Source organism: Staurois parvus, unplaced genomic scaffold (genome assembly GCF_062004578.1).
Source record: "Staurois parvus isolate SC_StPar_1 unplaced genomic scaffold, SC_StPar_1.0 ptg001263l, whole genome shotgun sequence".
Classification (NCBI taxonomy): Eukaryota; Metazoa; Chordata; class Amphibia; order Anura; family Ranidae; genus Staurois; species Staurois parvus.
The window spans coordinates 516,535-538,270 of record NW_028319059.1 but is presented as its reverse complement, the minus strand read 5'-3'; the positions used below and the strand labels follow the sequence as shown (position 1 = coordinate 538,270).

The window sequence follows — 21,736 nt, the reverse complement described above, 5'->3', positions numbered from 1 at the left end:
ATGGTGGACAGCTTTGTATGTCAGTGTTAGGATTTTGAATTTGATCCGTTGCGCAATCGGAAGCCAGTGGAGGGATTGGCAGAGGGGGGTGGTGGAAACGGAGCGGTTGGAAAGGTAAATGAGTCTGGAAGCCGTATTCAGGATCGGCTGAAGCGGGGATAGCCAGCGGCGAGGCAGGCCAGTAAGGAGGGAGTTGCACTAATCGAGACGTGATATGATGAGGGAGTGGATGAGCTGTTTAGTGGTTTCTGGGGTTAGGAACGTGCGTATTATGGCGATGTTGCGGAGGTGGAGTCTGCATGACTTTGTTAAAGATTGGACTTGGGGCTGGAAGGATAGGTTGGAGCCCAGAATGACACCAAGTACTCTGGCCTGCGGGGCGGGTTTGATGGTGGCGTTGTTGGACATGATGGAGAAGTCAATGGGGGGTGGGGTCCGGGCTGGGGGAAAGACAAGAAACTCGGTTTTGGAGAGGTTCAGTTTAAGGAAGTGGAGCGACATCCAGTCTGATATGTCGCTCAGTAGGTGTGTGATTCGGGCGGAGACTGAAGGGGTGAGGTGGGGGGTTGAGAGATAGATTTGTGTGTCGTCGGCATATAGGTGGTAGTTGAAGCCGTGAGAGTGTAAGAGTTGGCCAAGGGAGAAGCTGTAGATGGAGAAGAGAAGGGGTCCGAGGACGGAACCTTGAGGGACCCCAACAGAGAGGGGGAGTGAGGGGGAGGTGGTAGCATTATAGGTAACGCTAAAAGAGCGTTGTGACAGGTAGGATGAGAGCCAGGAGAGCAGAATCTCTGAGGCCGAGGGAGTGTAGTTTTTTTTTGAGGAGGGGGTGGTCGACTGTGTCGAAGGCCGCTGAGAGGTCAAGGAGTAGGAGCATTGAATAGTGGCCATTAGCTTTGGCGGTTGGCAGGTCATTGGAGAGTTTGAGTAAGGCAGTTTCGGTGGAGTGTAGGGGACGGAAGCCGGACTGTAGGGGATTGAGGAGGTTGTTGTCATTGAGGTGAGAGCTTAGGCGGGTGTAGACTAGGCGCTCAAGGAGTTTGGATGTGAATGGGAGCAGGGAGATGGGTCTGAGGTTGTGCGGGTCATTGGGGTCCAGGGAGGGCTTTTTAAGTGTAGGGGTGATGTGTGCATGTATATATATATATATATATATATATATATATATATACATACACACACATTATATTGCCAAAAGTATTGGGCCAGTCCTCCAAATAAATGGATTCAGGTGTTCCAATCCCCTCCATGGCCACAGGTGGATAAACTCAAGCCCCTAGGCATTCAGACTGCTTCTACAAACATTGTGAAAGGATGGGTCGCTTTCAGGAGCTCTCATTTCCTGGCTACTAAATATTCCACGGTCAGCTGTTAGTGGTATTATAACAAAGTGGAAGCAACTGGGAACAACAGCAACTCAGCCACCAAGTGGTAGGCCACGTAAAATGACAGAGCGGGGTTAGCGCATGCTGAAGCGCACAGTGCGCCAACAGAGTCAATAGCTAAATTCCTCCAAACTTGGTGTGGCCTTCAGATTAGCACAACAACAGTGCGTAGAGAGCTTCATGGAATGGGTTTATTATATTATTTATTACAGGTACTTATATAGCACTGTCAATTTATGCAGTGCTTTTACATACATATATATTGTGCATTCACATCAGTCCATAACCCTCAAGGGGCGTACAATCTAATGTCCCTAACTCACATACAGACAGATACTAGGGCCAATTTAGACAGGAGCCAATTAACCTACCAGCATGTCTTTGGAGTGTGGAAGGAAACTGGAGTACCCGGAGGAAACCCACATAAGCACAGGGAGGACATGCATGCAAACTAAAGGCAGGTGGTGTTGTTGTTGGGATTCAAACCAGTGACCCTAGTACTGCCAGGTGGAAGTGCTAGCCATTTAGCCACTGTGTTAAATGGGTTTCCATGGCAGAGAAGCTGCATCCAAGCCTTACATCACCAAGTGCAATGCAAAGCGTTGGATGTAGTAGTGTAAAGCACGCCACCCCTGGACTCTAGTGCAGTGGAGACTTGTTCTCTGGAGTGACCAATCACGCTTCTCTGTCTGGCAATCCGATGGACCTGTCTGGGTTCAGTGGTTGCCAGGAGAACGGTACTTGCCTGATTGCATTGTGCCAAGTGTAAAGTTTGGTGGAGGGAGGATTATGGTGTGGGGTTGTTTTTCAGGGGTTGGGCTTGGCCCCCTAGTTCCAGTGAAGGGAACCCTTAAGGCGTCAGCATACCAAAACATTTTGGACAATTTCATGCTCTCAACTTTGTGGGAACAGTTTGGGTATGGCCCCTTCCTGTTCCAACATGACTGTGCACCAGTGCACAAAGCAAGGTCCATAAAGACATGGAGGAGCCAGTTTGGGGTGGAGGAACTTGACTGGCCTGCACAGAGTCCCGACCTCAACCTGTTAGAAAACCTTTGGGATGAATTAGCGTGGAGACTGCGATCCAGGCCTCCTCCCCCAACATCAATGCCTGACCTCACAAATATACTTCTGGAAGAATGGCCAAACCTTCCCATAGACACCCTCCTAAACTTTGTGGACAGCCTTCCCAGAAGCTGTTATATCTGCAAAGGGCGGGGCCAACTCAATATTGAACCCTATGGACTAAGGCTGGGATGTCATTAAAGTTCATGTGTGTGTAAAGGCAGGAGTCCCAATATGGTTAAAGTGTTTGTAAAACCAAAACATTTTTTAGTTTGGAGAGAGTAGGGAAGAATTAAAGTTTGAGTAAACAAATGGAAAAACGCAATTTAATTTTTGTATAAATTCACAGCAAACTCCTTCATCCACCCATGTCTCCATTCTTCATTTTGCTGAGAAATCACTTTGAAAAACACCCCCCCTAGTATTTCTAGCTGCAGCCATCTTAAGTAAGGGTAGACAATTCATGTAGCATTTACTTCCTGGAATCTATCTGCCCTTAGTTCAGACATGCAGGCAGGAGGGCTTGCTTAGCTGAAAAATCCCCTCCCCAAGATGAAAGAAAAAAAAAACCCCATGAAGACTCATGGAATGTATGACATCACTTTGTCCCAGGCCAAAAACCAGGAAGCAACTGAAGAAATGCAAAAAAAAAAAATTAAGAAAAGTTAATATAAGATACTTTAATATCTATTTACTAACGCTAGCAGCATAAGGATTAAAAATTGCTAATGTTGATTGAAAAAGTTTAGTTTCACTTTAAGGCCCCTGTCAGATTTTTGTTGTGCAGGTTCTCCAGAAAATCAGGAGAGGAGAAAAGAGAAATAGATAAACTGCCCTGGGAGAGATCCATGTAAGTGTAGTAATGAGTACAAAAAATAGGAAATACTGGAAAAAAGATCAATAAAATTCTAGTTCTTATATTAGTGGGAGTTGCATTGCACCCATCTAGGGATCAAGCAAACCGATTTTGGAGCTTGTGTCTCAGCACAGATAGAATAGGTGGTCTCACTAGAATCTCGACGGGGTATTCTGGATAATCCTGTGCTAAGCATTCCTGGTACACAATAGAGTTTTTGCAGACTAAAAACCTCAGAAGTGAGGTTAGCAGGGGTTCCTGTATTTAAAGGAGGTGCTCAGAAATTATTTCTTTAAATTGAAACTCCACTTCTGTTGAGGAAAAGATCATCCCCCTCTAGGTGATCTAACAGGATTATAACAAACTTTGTTGCAGATTTCTACCTTGTGTTATTCTGAAGAAATAGCTGTTTGTCTGTGTCCATCTGCAAAGTGAATGGGAATGGGAGTGACTTTATAAATACTCATCAATTGCTGCACTTGCAGGCTTCTAATGAGGAAAGTGGCAGGGTCTGCATCCTTTCAGGCGTGATTTCCCTTTGGGAGTATCTCACCAAAAAGAATATTTTTGTTGTAGGAGATGCCCAAAATATGACTTCATGTGCCAATCACACAAGCAGGAAATTATATTTCTGGGGGAGTGCTCACCATCTGTGTACAGAGTGCCTCCAGGTTGCTATATTGTATTGTATTTTACAGAAAATTACAGTGCTGCAGATTGAAAAGGAAAGGTCATTTTTAATACCAATTACAAGATGACTTGTGTTGCAACTGCATACAATATATATATATATATATATTTATATATATATACACACACATATATGTATATATACACACACACATATATATATAAATATATATACATATATATATATACACGCTATATATACATTGGGTAAAATAAGTATTAAACACGTCACCATTTTTCTCTGTAAATATATTTCTAAAGGTGCTATTGACATGAAATATTCACCACATGTCAGTAACAACCAGGGGCGGACTGACCATTTGGAAACTCGGGCACTGCCCAAGGGCCCGGGGTCAGTAGGGGGCCCCATGAGATGCCCCTGGTACCTTTTTCATAGGCTTTTTTGAGTTTGGGCAAGGACACAGGGGCCCCATGATCCCCTATTGCCCGGGGGCCCCATGAGTTGTCAGTCCGCCCCTGGTAACAACCCATGCAGTCCATACATACAAAGAAACCAAAACATATACATTTAGAGATTAAGTCATGTGTAATAAAATGGAATGACACAGGGGAAAAGTATTGAACACGCTAACTGAAATTTATTTAACACTTTGTACAAAATCCTAATGACAGCTTCCAGACGCCTCCTGTATGGAGAAACTAGTCCCTTGCATTGCTTAGGTGTCATTTTGGCCCATTCTTCCACACAAACTGTCTTCAAATCTTGAAGGTTCTGTGGGCCTCTTCTATGAACTCTGATCTTTAGTTTTTTCCATAGATTGTCTATTGGATTCAAGTCAGGTGATTGGCTGGGCCATTCTAGCAGCTTTATTTTCTTTCTTTGAAACCAATTGAGAGTTTCCTTGACTTTGTGTTTGAGATCATTGTCTTGCTGAAATGTCCGCCCTCATTTCATCTTCACCATCCTGGTAGATGGCAGCAGATTTTTTCAAGAATGTCTTGGTACATTTTTCCATTCCTCCTTCCTTCAATGACATGAAGTTTGCCAGTACCGTATCTAAAAACAGCCCCACACCATGATGTTCCCACCTCCATACTTCACTGTTGGGATGGTGTTTTTGGGGTGATGTGCAGTGCCATTTGACCTCCAAACATGGTCTGTATTATGGCATCCAAAGAGTTCCATTTTGGTCTCATCTGACCAGACTATATTCTCCCAACATTTCTCAGTCTTATCTAAATGTTGTGCAGAAAACTTTAAACAAGCTTCACCATGCTTTTTCTTCAGCAATGGAGTCATGCGTGGTGAGCGTGAATACAGGCCATGGCGTCTGAGTGCATTACTTATTGTTTTCTTTTAAATAATTTTACCTGATAATTCCAGGTCTTTCTGAAGCTCTCCACAAGTGTTCCTTGGCTCTTGAACAACTCTTCTGATGATTATTTTCACTACTCTGTCAGAAATCTTGCGAGGAGCAACTAGTCATGGCTGGTTTATGGTGAAATGATGTTCTTTCCACTTCAGAATTTTGGCCCCAACAGTGCTCACTAGAACATTCAGACGTTTAGCTATCCTTCTGTAACCAATGCCTTCAGTATATTTTCCAATAATAAGCTTGCAAAGGTCTTGAGAGCTCTTTGCTTTTACCCATCATGAGGTGTTTCTTGTGTGATACCTTGGTAACAAGACACCTTTTTATAGGCTTTCAGTTGAGACTAAACCCGCTGATATTAATTTTCACTGAAAAGGGACAGGATTGCTTTCTAATTACTGAAAGATTTCAGCTGGTGCCTTGGCTTTCCATGCCTTTTTGCACCTCCCTTTCTTCATGTGTTGAATACTTTTTCCTTGTATCATTACATTTTATTACACATACCCTAATTTCTGAACTTATTTGTTTTGGGTTATTTGTATGTATGGATTGCATGGGTTGTTACTGACATGTGGTGAACATTTCAAGTCAATAGCACCTTTAGAAATATATTAACTGAGAAAAATGGTGATAAATGGCTTTCCCACAAAAGTGGAGTTACACTTTAAAGGTAAATATTTGTCATACAGAACCCAAAAATACCACCAACACATATTGTGGTTATTTCCTTGAATAGGTGTATAGAACACATAAAATACATATAAAATAAAATAATGTATATTATGAAATATAATATAATATATTAGATATATAATAGGTAGATAGCATAAAAATAGTAGATGATAATAAAAGTATTCACTATTTGAGTTTTATGATAGTTAGATAAAGAATAAAATTATTTATTGTATTGTAATTAAACCTCAATATAAGATTAAATAAAATTAAATAAAGAACATAATTATTTGTCGTATTGTAATACATCCTTAAAGTATAAATACGGTTGTGCAAAGATAAAACTATTATGTGAGAATAACAAAAATGTTGTAAGTCATTAGAACCATGATAATATCATTTCTTAATTTACTAAATCATTAATTTTTATTATCATCTAAAAATATACTAAGAAGAAATGTTAGAATATAAAAGTAAATAGCTTACAAGATATGTCCAATAGTACAATATATACAATAGATTCAGTTTGAGATGAATTCAATATTATTTAAGAATTTAATTGTAAGAAATGATACTTATTAGTACAGTAATTATATTGTTCAAACTCATCATTCATATGTATACTGGAGGAAACAGATGATCTCAGTTAATTATTAATTGATGAATATTTATATCAAAGGCAATCATGATAATCACTAACAAATTGATGAAATAGTTTTTTTTTATATGTTATATAATTGTATTATTTATATAGTTATATAAGTTATTAAAAATTATTTAAATAATACGTTTTCAAGAGTTAGGAGCAAGAAAGCTGAAGCTGTGCTTATGTATGTAAGTAGAAAAAAAATGGAAAGCTTCTGGCTAATGTGGGTAGATAACTTTTAGTAGGAAGCCTAACAAAAGCGGACTTTTAAGGTACCCAACCAAGTCTTTATAGTTAAAATTAATTAGGTTTTATTAATATCACAATTAAATATGGTAAAGCACATTACTCACAGTAGGAATTAATATATTACATTGATCTCCATGTATAATACATAAGGGGGGATATGATCTCCATGTATAATACATAAAGGGGGATATGATCTCCATGTATAATACATAAGGGGGATATGATCTCCATGTATAATACACAAGGGGGGATATGATCACCATGTATAATACATAAGGGGGATATGATCTCCATGTATAATACACAAGGGGGGATATGATCACCATGTATAATACATAAGGGGGGATATGATCTCCATGTATAATACATAAGGGGGATATGATCTCCATGTATAATACATAAGGGGGGATATGATCTCCATGTATAATACATAAGGGGGGATATGATCCCCATGTATAATACATAAGGGGGGATATGATCTCCATGTATAATACATAAGGGGGGATATGATCTCCATGTATAATACATAAGGGGGGATATGATCTCCATGTATAATACATAAGGGGGGATATGATCACCATGTATAATACATAAGGGGGAATATGATCTCCATGTATAATACATAAGGGGGAGATATGATCACCATGTATAATACATAAGGGGGGATATGATCTCCATGTATAATACATAAGGGGGGATATGATCTCCATGTATAATACATAAGGAGGGATATGATCACCATGTATAATACATAAGGAGGGATATGATCTCCATGTATAATACATAAGGGGGGATATGATCTCCATGTATAATATATAAGGGGGGATATGATCTCCATGTATAATACATAAGGAGGGATATGATCACCATGTATAATACATAAGGGGGGATATAATCTCCATGTATAATACATAAGGGGGGATATGATCTCCGTGTATAATACATAAGGGGGGATATGATCTCCATGTATAATACATAAGGGGGATATGATCTCCATGTATAGTACATAAGGGGGATATGATCTCCATGTATAATACATAAGGGGGGATATGATCTCCATGTATAATACATAAGGGGGGATATAATCTCCATGTATAATACATAAGGGGGGATATGATCTCCGTGTATAATACATAAGGGGGGATATGATCTCCATGTATAATACATAAGGGGGAATATGATCTCCATGTATAATACATAAGGGGGATATGGTCTCCATGTATAATACATAAGGGGGGATATGATCACCATGTATAATACATAAGGGGGGATATGATCTCAATGTATAAATACATCAGTGGTTCATATAGTGAACTCGGTGTAGAGCTATTCACCCTGAGGTCATCACAGAGGACAAGGGGGCGCTCTTTACATCTGGAGGAAAAGAAATTTAATCTCCAAACACGGAAAGGTTTCTTCACAGTGAGAGCTGTGAAAATGTAGAATAGACTCCCTCAAGAGTTGATTCTGGCCAGCTCAGTGGATTTCTTCAAAAAAGGGCTGGATTCTTTCTTGGCTATATAGAATATAACTGGATAAAACATTTATAGGTAAAGTTGACCCAGGGAAAATCCGATTGCCTCTCTTTAATAACTTTTTTTTTTTTTTTAATGGTTGAACTAGATGGACTTTTGTCTTTTTTGTCAACCAGACTAACTATGTAAGAGATCGCCAACAAACGCTGGAATTACCTGGGAGATAACGTCCCCCATAGACTTGCTATACGGCATCTGCTGTCAGCTGCCCCTCCTCTACACAGAAGCCGCTGCTGACAGGTCATCATGGGACCGGACCGACTGGAGCAGCTTTAGGACAGATATATATGGGGGAACTTTCTTTACAGGGTTAGATGGAATATGCTTAAAATTGGGGTTGGAGTAGATTTAGCCTTAGGTAGGTTTTTGCCTGAACTTCCACTTCAACTTTGTTGGCATACAACACTCCTAGAAGTGGCGTAATCACCCACAGGATAGTCACGCCCACTGGCCTTGTAATGCAGAAACGCAATCACATGACCTCCATGAAAAAAGTTAAAAAATATATCTAAAACTGAGCATATTATATTTTCGAAATATGGATTACTAAAATATAAACTTTCGATAGATCGTACTATATACTTATTAGCACTTTGCCTTCACACCCACTTTAACCCTTGGATACCTTATTTGTTTAAATTCATTTGATAACATAAATTAGTAATATATTTATTAACTGGATTAAAAAAGCAAAAATGTATCAATGTATATAGCACAGAAAAGCATAAATGCATTAATGTATATATCACAGAAAAGACTAAATGTATCAATGTATATAGCACAGAAAAGCATAAATGTATCAATGTATATAGCACAGAAAAGACTAAATGTATCAATGTATATAGCACAGAAAAGCATAAATGTATTAATGTATATAGCACAGAAAAGACTAAATGTATCAATGTATATAGCACAGAAAAGACTATATGTATCAATGTATATAGCACAGAAAAGCGTAAATGTATCAATGTATATAGCACAGAAAAGACTAAATGTATCAATGTATATAGCACAGAAAAGCATAAATGTATCAATGTATATAGCACAGAAAAGCATAAATGTATTAATGTATATAGCACAGAAAAGCATAAATGTATTAATGTATATAGCACAGAAAAGACTAAATGTATCAATGTATATAGCACAGAAAAGCATAAATGTATTAATGTATATAGCACAGAAAAGCATAAATGTATTAATGTATATAGCACAGAAAAGACTAAATGTATCAATGTATATAGCACAGAAAAGACTAAATGTATCAATGTATATAGCACAGAAAAGCATAAATGTATCAATGTATATAGCACAGAAAAGCATAAATGTATTAATGTATATAGCACAGAAAAGCATAAATGTATTAATGTATATAGCACAGAAAAGACTAAATGTATCAATGTATATAGCACAGAAAAGACTAAATGTATCAATGTATATAGCACAGAAAAGCGTAAATGTATCAATGTATATAGCACAGAAAAGACTAAATGTATCAATGTATATAGCACAGAAAAGACTAAATGTATCAATGTATATAGCACAGAAAAGCATAAATTTATCAATGTATATAGCACAGAAAAGCCTAAATGTATTAATGTATATAGCACAGAAAAGCATAAATGTATTAATGTATATAGCACAGAAAAGCCTAAATGTATTAATGTATATAGCACAGAAAAGCATAAATGTATTAATAAATTAGAAAGCATATATAGTATAAAAAAAAGAATAAATGTATTGATTTATTAGCAATTATAAAAACAATGCAATGAATATATAAATGTATTAGTGATGATCCCTATAGCCCTACATTATAGAATATTAATCAATTATTCATTAATTACCACCTCCCATCCCTATGGTATAAATAATACTTTTGAGTTTGATTAATGCAATCACTGCACTGATAATTATAATTTCTTACAATGAATTTCTAATACATTTTATTCATCACGCACTGAATCGACGATTGTACAAATTATTTAAACTATGTGCTATTATATTCTAACGTTTCTTTCTTGGTATCCTTGTAAAGGATATTAAAGTAATTATTATGTAAATGAGGATATAATAATTATCATGAGTCTAATTACTTACAAAATCTTTTTTTTAATCTCGCATAATAGATTTATCTTCACACAACTGTATCTATACATTGTGGTTTTGTTGCAAGATAACAAGTCATTTTATTCTTTATTGTATGACTCAGACGTGACTACTATTATTATCATGAACTTTTATCATACAATATATACTATATATGTATGTATATATATATATATACAGTTGCAAGAAAAAGTATGTGAACCCCTTGGGATTACGTGGAGTTTTGCAGGAATTGTATATATTATTAAATTACATTGATTTATATTCTATTATATATTATTTTATTTCATATACTACTTTATTGCATTTTACACGTTATTTGTAATCTCTTTTCTCAGTTTCCTATAGATGACGTGGCGTCCATTACGGAGCCATGAAACACGTTGATGTTTTTTCTTTTCCATATGAAAAATAAATATGTTTTGGAAGATTTAATTTACAAGCATCTGCTTTCAATGTAGGCATCACTGTCGACCTAACGTCTAAAAGGCAAAAACCTTTGACTCTATTCCATACTGGGATCACTTAGCAAATGATTATCTGGAATACCCCAATTAGAATTGAGTTTCCTTTGGGGCACAAACCTTCTACTTTTTTAGTTGTCTGTCTCTGGACCGGGTAGATTCACCCTCTCTTTGTTCTGGTGACAAGAACATTTTTTACAGTTTTTGCCAGAAACAGGAGGCAACATAAATCTTCTAACAGGGGCATCTTTAGGATGAAAAAATGGCATTTCCCCTTCTTCTCACTTCTTTTTATATGTTTGACTGAAGGGAAATACCTGGACAGCAAAAAAAAAACAAAAAAACAAAAAACTGCTTTCTCTACTTTGACCAGAAAGAATAGGGTTTGGCCATACATACATGTTAGTTAGACAATGTTAGAGTGACACCAAACTGTTTATTGTGTTGCCTCCTGTTAGCAAGCACCCATTGTTAGACTTGCAGCTCAATGCAGTACAATAGAGTCTGGCCAACTTGCTGTTCTGGTTCCCATTTTGAGGGCTGATGTGTAATAAAAGCCAACGTGAAGACCAGGGGCGGACTTAAAACTCATGGGGCCCCGGGCAATAGGGGATCATGGGGCCCCTGTGTCCTTGCCCAAACTTAAAAAAGCCCATGAAAAAGGTACCAGGGGCATCTCATGGGGCCCCCTACTGACCCCCGGCCCTTGGGCAGTGCCCAAGTTTCCAAATGGTCAGTCCTCCCCTGGTGAAGACAGATTTAAGTTGTTCTTTTAGCTGTTTTTAAATACATTTAATTCAATATTGTTTTAGATTGTGTTTTTTTTACATTCTCTGCCTGGTGTTCAGTTTTAATAAAATCTATAGGATGCATTTCATTCAGTTATACACACGAACAGCTCAATGTAAATAATCTGCTGTGTAGTGGGAGCTAGTTTGAAGCCGAAGTTGAGTTTATCAATTAGCTGTATTTAATTACATTTAAAGTGTTACTAAACCCACAACAGTACAATCAGTCTGTAGATGCAGTAAAGCATGCTTGTTATACTCACTGTGGAGCCTAAGGGGTTAATCCTCTAACAGTGGAAAAAGGCTGTTTGATCCTGTCTTCTCTGATCCTCCCCTTCTTCTACTGTCCCCAATCCATCTGCTGACAGTACAGAGCTCTACAAGTCACTCTGCACGTGCTCAGTTTAGTGAGTATGGTTAGAGTTTTTGTGTTCTATAGGAGGGTGCATGTGAGCAGCACAGGGCCAATCAGCACTGTTCAGACAGAGGGTCAGGGGTTACGCTGCTTCATAGGACAGTCATAGCAGAATGTAAAATCCTCCTACAAGCTTTAACCAGTGCTCTGCTGGACACTGACAGACGTCACAAGACTGCTCTAACTGCTGATGAGAAAAGGTATTTAGCAGTTTATATTTACTAAAATAATTGCATTTCCATGTTCTGTGTACTGTGGGAGACCGGATATAGTGAATGCAGGATCTGGGGAGACCAAATATAGTGAATGCAGGATCTGGGGAGACCAGATATAGTGAATGCAGGGTCCGGGGAGACCAGAGATAGTGAATGCAGGGTCCGGGGAGAGCGGATATAGTGAATGCAGGGTCTGGGGAGACCAGATATAGTGAATGCAGTGGGAACAGGGGGGAAAAAAGTTCCAGCACCTCCAACACTGAATGTATGAAATGGCAAGGGGTGCTGGCTGCTGAGAGATCTATTGTTGGTGGGTGGGGGGAAGGGAATCTCTTGATGAGGGAGGGGTCTATTGTTGCTAAAGGGTCAATTGTTGATGGGAAAGATATATTGTTGAGGGGGGGGGGGGTCCGTTGTTGCTGGCTGCCGAGAGATCTATTGTTGGTGGATGGGGGGAGGGGAATCTCTTGATGAGGGAGGGGTCTATTGTTGCTAAAGAGTCAATTGTTGATGGGAAAGATATATTGTTGAGGGAGGGGTCAGTTGTTGCTGGCTGCTGAGAGATCTATTGTTGGTGGATGGGGGGAGGGGAATCTCTTGATGAGGGAGGGGTCTATTGTTGCTAAAGGGTCAATTGTTGATGGGAAAGATATATTGTTGAGGGAGGGGTCCGTTGTTGCTGGCTGCTGAGAGATCTATTGTTGGTGAGTGGGGGGAGGGGAATCTCTTGATGAGGGAGGGGTCTATTGTTGCTAAAGGGTCAATTGTTGATGGGAAAGATATATTGTTGAGGGAGGGGTCCGTTGTTGCTGGCTGCTGAGAGATCTATTGGTGGGTGGGGGGGAATCTCTTGATGAGGAAGGGGTCTATTGTTGCTAAAGGGTCAATTGTTGATGGGAAAGATATATTGATGAGGGAGGGGTCCGTTGTTGCTGGCTGCTGAGAGATCTATTGTTGGTGGGTGGGGGGAGGAGAATCTCTTGATGAGGGAGGGGTCTATTGTTGCTAAAGGGTCAATTGTTGATGGGAAAGATATATTGTTGAGGGAGGGGTCCGTTGTTTCTGGCTGATGAGAGATCTATTGTTGCTGATGGGGTCTTTTGTTGCTGCTGGTGCTTTTGTTGCTAGCAGCAGGGGACCTATATATATATATATATATATATATATATATATATAATATACATCTCTTGAATACGTGCCAACTTTTTTTATCTACTTAAAAATGTTCCAAATGCAGATGAATGGCTGGTAATACAGTGAGCTCCTAATTTCCTGTTGTGAGATGACAACACTGCTTCTGCTGCAGTGAAATCCAATGCAGTGTTGTCAGCCAGTTGCTGTACTAGAGAACACCTCCCTATCTTTTATAATCTCCATGACACAAGGGGAGGTGCTCTGGAGTCCAGCAGGTGAGATCTGGACAGGCTGACAACACTGCTATGGATTTCAGTGTAGCAGAGACAACGTTGCTGGCTCATTTCAGGAATTTAGGAGCTTCTGGGTATTTTTTTGCTCTACAACAGCATGATAAAATCTAAGCTGACTTTAAAATAAATGCCGTATTGATGTAGAGTAACAGATAAATGGGATATACAATATTTTTTATTCTGTACAACCTTTATTAAAAAGGTGAAGTTTTACTGAAAACGACAAAGGATATGAAAGCAGATATTCATTAGACGCTACTTCTAATCAGTTGCTTTTGGCCTGCTGAGCTCTTACATCCACTTAACGACATTTTAAATTAACGTTGTCACCAATTGGCTAATGACTTTGCGCATAGCGTTTTCATTTGCTGACGCGCCCTACACAACAGATGGCCGTCTCGCTGTGACGTCGCGGCTCTAGAGTGAAACAGATGACTTAATCGGATTTTCGTTAAGTGTTTTTACATGGCAACCTAATATCAGAAGCCAGTAAATCCTGAAACTGAAAATGGCAATTTACAAACGTGTCTGTTTTGTGCACTGTCTTTTGGCAGGTGTTTTGTTTCTTATTATATTTTATTCTTCTTTTTTAACTCTTTTTTTTTTAAAGAAATAGTCCACATCTTCCAGTTCTTAAAAACGAAAAACATAACAGTCGATATTATTTATTCCTCCATTTCTTTTTTTGTCTTAAAACTGCAACATGATCCTGGCATGGACGGCAGGCTAAAGAAATCTCTTAATTTCAAAGGGAGAATTATCCTATTGGTTCATAGGCACAGGGAAGGAAGCATCAAAAAGTTCTCTGGGGGGTCTCCACCAGCCATTCTCAACCAGGGTTCCATGGAACCCTGGGGTTCCTCCAGAGGTTGCTAGAGGTTCTTTGAGCTGTTGCTGGTTGACCTCTCTTCTGTTGATGCTGGTATAGTTTCAGGGCCAACACCACTTGGCAGGGCCAAATAATCTATTTGGTGGTCTTTCTGACCACCACTGTAAGGGGGGTGGGGTTCATCCCACTGGCCATCAAAGTAAGGGACATTCTTCCCCACTGACCACCAAAATTAGTGACATTTTTCCCACTGGCCACCAATGTAAGAGGCATCTCTCCCACTGACCACCAATGTATAGGGACATCTCTCTCACTGACCATAAATGTAAGGGGCATTCTTCACACTGACCACCAATGTAAGGAGCATTCTTCCCACTGACCACCAATGTAAGGAGCATTCTTACCACTGACCACCATCATAAGGGACATTCTCCCCTCTGTCCACCTATGTAAGGCGCATTCTTACCACTGACCACCAATGTAAGGAGCATTCTTACCACTGACCACCAATGTAAGGAGCATTCTTCCCACTGACCACCATCATAAGAGAAATTCTCCCCTCTGTCCACTTATGTAAGAGACATTTTTCCCAGTGGCCACTAATCTAAGGAGCATTCTTCCCACTGACCATCAATAGAAAGAAACATTCTTCCCACTGACAACCAATATAAGGGACATTCTTATCACTGGCCACCATCCTAAGAGGACATTCTTATCACTGGCCACCATCCTAAGGGGACATTCTTATCACTGGCCACTATCCTAAGGGGACATTCTTCCCACTGGCCGCCAACGTAGAACATATTTTTCCCACTGGCCATCAAACTAGGAAGCATTCTTCCCACTGAACACCAATGTAAGGGACATTTTTCTCACCATTGTAGGGGGCATTTTTCTCACTGAGCCTCCAATAAACTGGTTTTAGTAGAGGTTCCCTGAGACATGAAAATTATACCAAGGGTTCCTCTGGGGTAAAAAAAAAAGATTGAGAAGGGCTGGTCATTTGGCACAGACATATCATTTATTTAGTCTGACTGTATTATTGTGAAATGGGGAATTATGCCTATACTGCGATATAAATATAGAATGGGGAATATCTGGAAGGTCTGGAAATTCTAAAGTAAAGACAGCTGGATTGGGCACCAGAAACAAACGGGTGGGAAGAATAAGGGTGGTACAATTATAATAGGGAGGAAAAGTGATCCTTCTTTTTTTATATTGAATTCCACAGCAAGCAGATGTTCATTCCCATTCTGTGTTTATTCTGTTGCCATTGCTTTTTTTCTCAGGTTTCTGAAACAAACAAGTGTATAATATGATGGGACTGATTTGTAGTCATGGTACCACGTCCCCACTTACAATCTACTGGAAGACTACTGTTACCATATGGAACTTTACAGGTACTAGTAATCAATCATACATAAACCGACAGAACATCATTTTTGTCATTTAAAATGCAACAAAATTTTATTTCTGTACACATAAAAACAATAAAATGACCATTTTTCACAAGATTGCAATAATATTGATAAGAATGTGATAAAACGTAATCTTGTGAAAAATGGTCGTTTTAATATGGTTTTACGTGAAAATAAGTCTCTAGAATTTTAACTGACAAAAATCATCTTCTATCAATTTATGTATGATTGATTACTGGTACCTTTAAAGCGTAATGGCAGTCATAGTAGAAATAAACAAGTGAAAAGCACTTAGGATAAAAAAAGACTGAAAACAGAATAAAAAGTCATAAAAGCATTAGAAACAAAAGACTTGGTTATGGGTCCTGAATGCTAAAGAGAAGAGTATCACGGAATGATTTGGCTCTGTTCTCTGCAGCAATTTTAAATCCAGTATGATGATGGGACCCCAGGAGGTGCCAACCCTGACATCTTGGGTTCAAAGGAAGTTAGTTAAATGGCTCAGGGCATCAGTCAACCTGGAAGAGGGGAAGTAAAGGACAACTGGAGCAGTAAGTTTGTGGGGGACATTACAGCCAAAGCTGCTTTTTTGGTTTTAAAGAATAATTCCAGGTATGGATATTTTTGTTTATGTTTATATTGGTCCAGCTTGTGGTTGAGTTTTTGGTTCAGAAATTAGACTTTCTCATCCTCAAATGTGATATACTTTTGTAGGGAGTGTGAGCATTACCCAAATATTTCTTAGGGGTGTGGGGCATAAAAAAAGATGGGAACCACTTATCTAGTAGCTCGGTTAAAACTGACATGGCTTGGATAAGCTACACTAGAAAAATTTGTTTCACATCGTTTTGGATTCGTTCATTAAGTTAATAATTTTGTTTTATCACATTCATACAAATTTTTTTTGTATATTCGGATTCGATTAGTATAATTTCTATTTTTGAATTGATTCAGATTTCAGAAGATGGCTATATTCTTTCTGTTCTATGCTCTTCTATTCTAAATTATTCTATTTATTTTCTATTCTATTCTTTTCTAATCTTTTCATCTTATTTCACTTATTTCACCCTACTTTTTTTTGCAAAGTGTTTCCGTTTTGAATTAATTTTCAATTGTTTTTTAACTCGTTACTTCATTTCACTATTTAGATTTGTTATACGTTTATTTGGATTCACTGAAATTCACCACTATTGTGATTCAGAAAGTTGGATACATCCGAATCTCTGAATAAGGAAATTTTAGTCTGAATTTTGATTTGTAATGAAACAAATTGCACGTCTAAACTACACAGTGTCTTCAACATTGCAGAATAAGTCCAGCTGAATGTGGCCAACTACCATTATTATACCATGACAAATGAAAACCATCACAGACATATTCTAACCTTTTCCTACTCAATCCAAGACTTGGATGAAGTTCCATTTAAATCCTGTGTTGGGTCATTTCTGTCTTTTTAGCTCCTAGCAGGAGTTCTACCCCCAATCTCCAGTCATATTGTGAAGGCCAGGGTTTTGAGCTAACCTTCCTCTATTGTCTCTATGAAGTTCATCCTCCATTTAACCCTTTGGAGTATCCACTAGCATGATCATAACACCAGCATTATAATTTCACTGTCCTTTGTTGATTTTATATAGGAATATAATGTGAATGCATTTCAGGGAGGAAATCCTAGAATTATACACCACACCAGGGTAAAGGCACTCTGGTGGTTGTCTACCTTCAGTGCAATCAGGAGCTGCTAGTCTTCATCAAGTCTTAACAAAGGTCCCTTAGTGCAATCTGTTGTTATTTTATTAACATGGACTACTTAAACCCTGGTGGGGGGGGATTGTTTCCCCCAAAACATGTTAGCTGTATTTGATGCTCTTAACAATGAACTCCTGTTTACACATCCAAGAATGTACTGTCTGGCGAGCACTCCCTTTTTCGTTGTCAGAGAGGTACCAGCCTAGGACCAGAACATGGTCAAACCATACTATATTTCTGTCATGGATGTACTTCTTTGAAGGAAGGATCACTTCATCACAACGAATTTTCACTTCTATTGGTCCACCACTATCACACATACATCAAACTTATGGGCCAAAACCTGGCCCATAACTCTTAAAACTTAAAAAAAATGGTAGAATGTCTACCCATGCTCAGGCAATAGAGGAAAGTTCACTTACCATGCACTGCCACCTCTTTGGTATCCTGAATCAGAGTGTTTCCAGCAGACACTTGAACAGTTATGGTGTTTGTTCCCTCCACGCTGAAGGTCAAGGAGATGCTGCTGTCCAAAGTGATGAGAGGCTGGAGATACAGACAGAGTAAGTTGTATTAGTTTTCTAAAGAAAAAACGTTTTCCTGTTCTGCCAATCAATTCACCAGGAACCATAAGTATGACTTCATAGCTTCTGACCTTAATGATGAACATAGTTCATTTTAAACTGATCAGCTTAATATTCTCAATATCATAAAGCTGATAATTTAATTATAATGTATAATCATCACCATCACCACCATCATCAGTTATATTAATATAACAAATAATATTAATAGTTAAAATTCCAATAAATGTAATGGAACCCATCTATCCAACAGTACTAATATATACCACATGCTAAAAGCAACATTATTATTATAAGTGACAACGCTTGGTTCACTAAGAAGAAAAATATTCAGGAAGCTTAAATGCTCAATAGAAAAAAAAAAACACAAAGACATGAAAATGTCCACTTTTCATTTGAATTTGAACACCTACAGTATTTTTTTTTCTTTAATATATATTTTTTTTAATAAAATATATGTTTCTTTTATTTATATATATTTTTTATTTATATACCCCACTGACAGAGTATAGAGAAAAAGGGCATGGCTCAGTACTTCCCAACGAATTAGCCACCCTTTGAGGAACTAGGGGAATCTCTGTGTTTTTGAGTCGAGATGAAGCTGAGGTTCGCCAATACCATGGGTTTGTGGTGAAAGTAGGCTGGGTTATCCAATTCTTCAAATGATTGGATTCTATGATTCTGCTGATCAGAGCAAGGCTATGCATTACATTGTAAGTTGTTTGGGCAGCCCTGAATTTTCTACTTCATAATTTTTTTAAATATTTAATTTTTTTTTTAAATTGCATCTCATGTACATAAACTGGCATGATATAAAGTCACATTGGCTTGAGACCCATATTGAAACATGGGGGGTTTCAGTGGATTTAACTCCCCATGATGTTGGATCTATCACTGAAAATGTACTAGGGTTTTTTCAAACCAACAGTCCAGGGGCTAGCAAGAGTTTTGTTATCTTTCCTTCCTGCCTTCAACCATTGCTGTCAGGTCTTCCATCTGTTTAACATCACTAATCCAGGAGAACCATTGAGACAGCTGGGGGAGGGGGTCCTCTTGGCACCAGGTTGACCAATACACTAATCAGTAAATGCTTATATATCCATCTAGGGATTTTGTTATGCTGTAGTAAGAAGAAGGCAGAATCCAAATGGATAGAGAAGTCCATTATTTCTGTGTTATATCAATTACTTTTGTCCAGAGCTCAGTGAGTCGTGAACATGTCCAAAATATATGTAAAATAGTCTCCTCATCTTTCTCACAACACCAGCATACTAAAGATATGGATGGAGAGATAATCTGTAGGAGTCCAGGGACTTTTCCACTGTGTCATTAGCTCATCTGCTTCATTTTTTAAGCCTTGATGAATGGGGATTTTTTTTGGTGACTGAAACGAATTGGCTACCACTTACTAACTTATTATTGGAAATAAAGTTTTAAAGACTTGTAAGATGAATGTTTGACACTGTGAGATTGATTTACTAAAAATGAAGAGTGTAAAATCTGGTGCAGCTAGAAAATAATCAGCTTCCAGGTTTTTCTTTTTTGTTTTTCAAAGCTTAATTGAAGAAGCTGAAGTTAGAAGCTCATTGGCTACCATGCAAAGTTGCACCAGATTTTGCACTCTCCAATTTTAGTAAATCAACCCCTAAGCACTCAGTTTTCACGTGGTTTTTCACAATTCAGGTGGTCCCTATTTCTTAGGAGACTCCTCGCCTTGTTGTAGGGCTGCTGAGGTCATAACTTCAAATCTCACCACCATATTCTGTAGACAGATGAGAAAGACAAGTACCTAACATCAAGTTTTCTTGCCATTGTGATGCATCTGCATATCTGTGATTATGGCAGTGGTAGAAGGAAATGAAAGTTTATCAAAAAGGAACTTCACCCTGCCAAAGTTCTCCTCCTGGTGCACCTCCATTGAGGCATCTATCTGTCCTTGAATAAATTGCATCACATGAGGAGTCTTTTCAGCCAAGCAGTGGTGGGACACAGCCAGTGCAAGATGTAGAGTCCCCTTGGCAGTCAAAACCTTGGGTCCCCTCTTGCAAGTTTCTGGAGGTTTCCCATGTGCTTGCTCTAGTGGGATAACATTGAACATTGAAGTAGTGTGCATGTCGACTGCTAGATGGAGATGACCATCATTACTGTACATTACATGCAGGTAGGTTGCACCTGACAACTAAAAGAAAATGAGCTTTGACCCTCGGTTCGCGCTAGCGCTGTTTGAATGGGCTGCTGTGCCTCGCAAAACACAAGGAAAAGGTCCCTGCACCTTTCCAGAAATTGCAGCCGGCAATGGGATCCGCACTACAGTTCAGTTCCCAGTGCCAGTACACTTTCCAGTGCGGGTGGCGTGCCAGTAAAACTAATGGTGCCCCTCCAAGGGTCCCGTGTTTTATGTGCAAGTGGTTGCAGCTTAGGGACACAGTTCAGTTCCCATGATTCTACTGGCACTAGTGTGAACTGAGCCTTAAGAGGGTAACTGTAATGTGAACCTGATGTCCATGGATTATGTACTTCAAGTTGTTAATAGGTATATTACATTAATACAGTACTTTATCTTTACAGTCTTTAAAGTAGAATTATAGGCAAAACTTTTTTAGAGTAAGGGAGGGTTGTAACCCCTGCAGGGGCGGACTGACCATCTGGGAACTCGGGCACTGTCCGAGGGCCCGGGGTCAGTAGGGGGCCCCATGAGATGCCCCTGGTACCTTTTTCATAGGCTTTTTTGGGTATGGTTTGAGTGTGGGCAAGGACACAGGGGCCCCATGGTCCCCTATTGCCTGGGGGCCCCATGAGTTGTCAGTCCACCCCTGAACCCCTGTCAGATTTTTTTTCGCCATCAGTGTTCCATTACACAGATTTACCTTCACTTCCTGTCCCATCGCCAAACAGGAAGTGAGGAAATCCCTGCAAGGTAAGGGAATTCCTTAGGGCCCGCCCAGATCATCAGAACTGAGAACTATTTTCTCCACTGGAAGATTTCCCCTCTATTACTTTTCTGAGGACAACCCAAAATTTGGGATTTCCATTTACTTTCAATGATAATGGTAAACAGGACAAATAGGAAGGGTGAATCTCCCTAACAGCAGCACAGACAGCAAAAAAACTGATCTCTCTCCACTCTATCCAGAACTAAAAAAAGGTTTGCCTTTACTTATACTTTAAGGTAAAGTTTTTGTTTCTTTGAGTTGATTTATTATTTATTTCAGGTACTTATATAGCGCCATCAATTTACACAGTACTTTACATATATATGTTGTACATTCACATCAGTCCCTAACCCTCAAGGGGCGTACAATCTAAGGTCCC

At 38.9% G+C, this 21,736-nt stretch overlaps 1 protein-coding gene across 1 annotated transcript in view; it reads right to left on the bottom strand.

Annotated features, from left to right (window-relative positions):
- SORCS3 (sortilin related VPS10 domain containing receptor 3) overlaps positions 1-21,736 on the bottom strand; it is a 539,459-nt gene that overhangs the window by 41,212 nt on the left and 476,511 nt on the right. Inside the window, exon 19 of the mRNA XM_089660701.1 lies at positions 18,263-18,386. Coding sequence (XP_089516827.1) covers positions 18,263-18,386 — 124 coding nt within the window. The remainder of the gene's footprint in view (positions 1-18,262; positions 18,387-21,736) is intronic.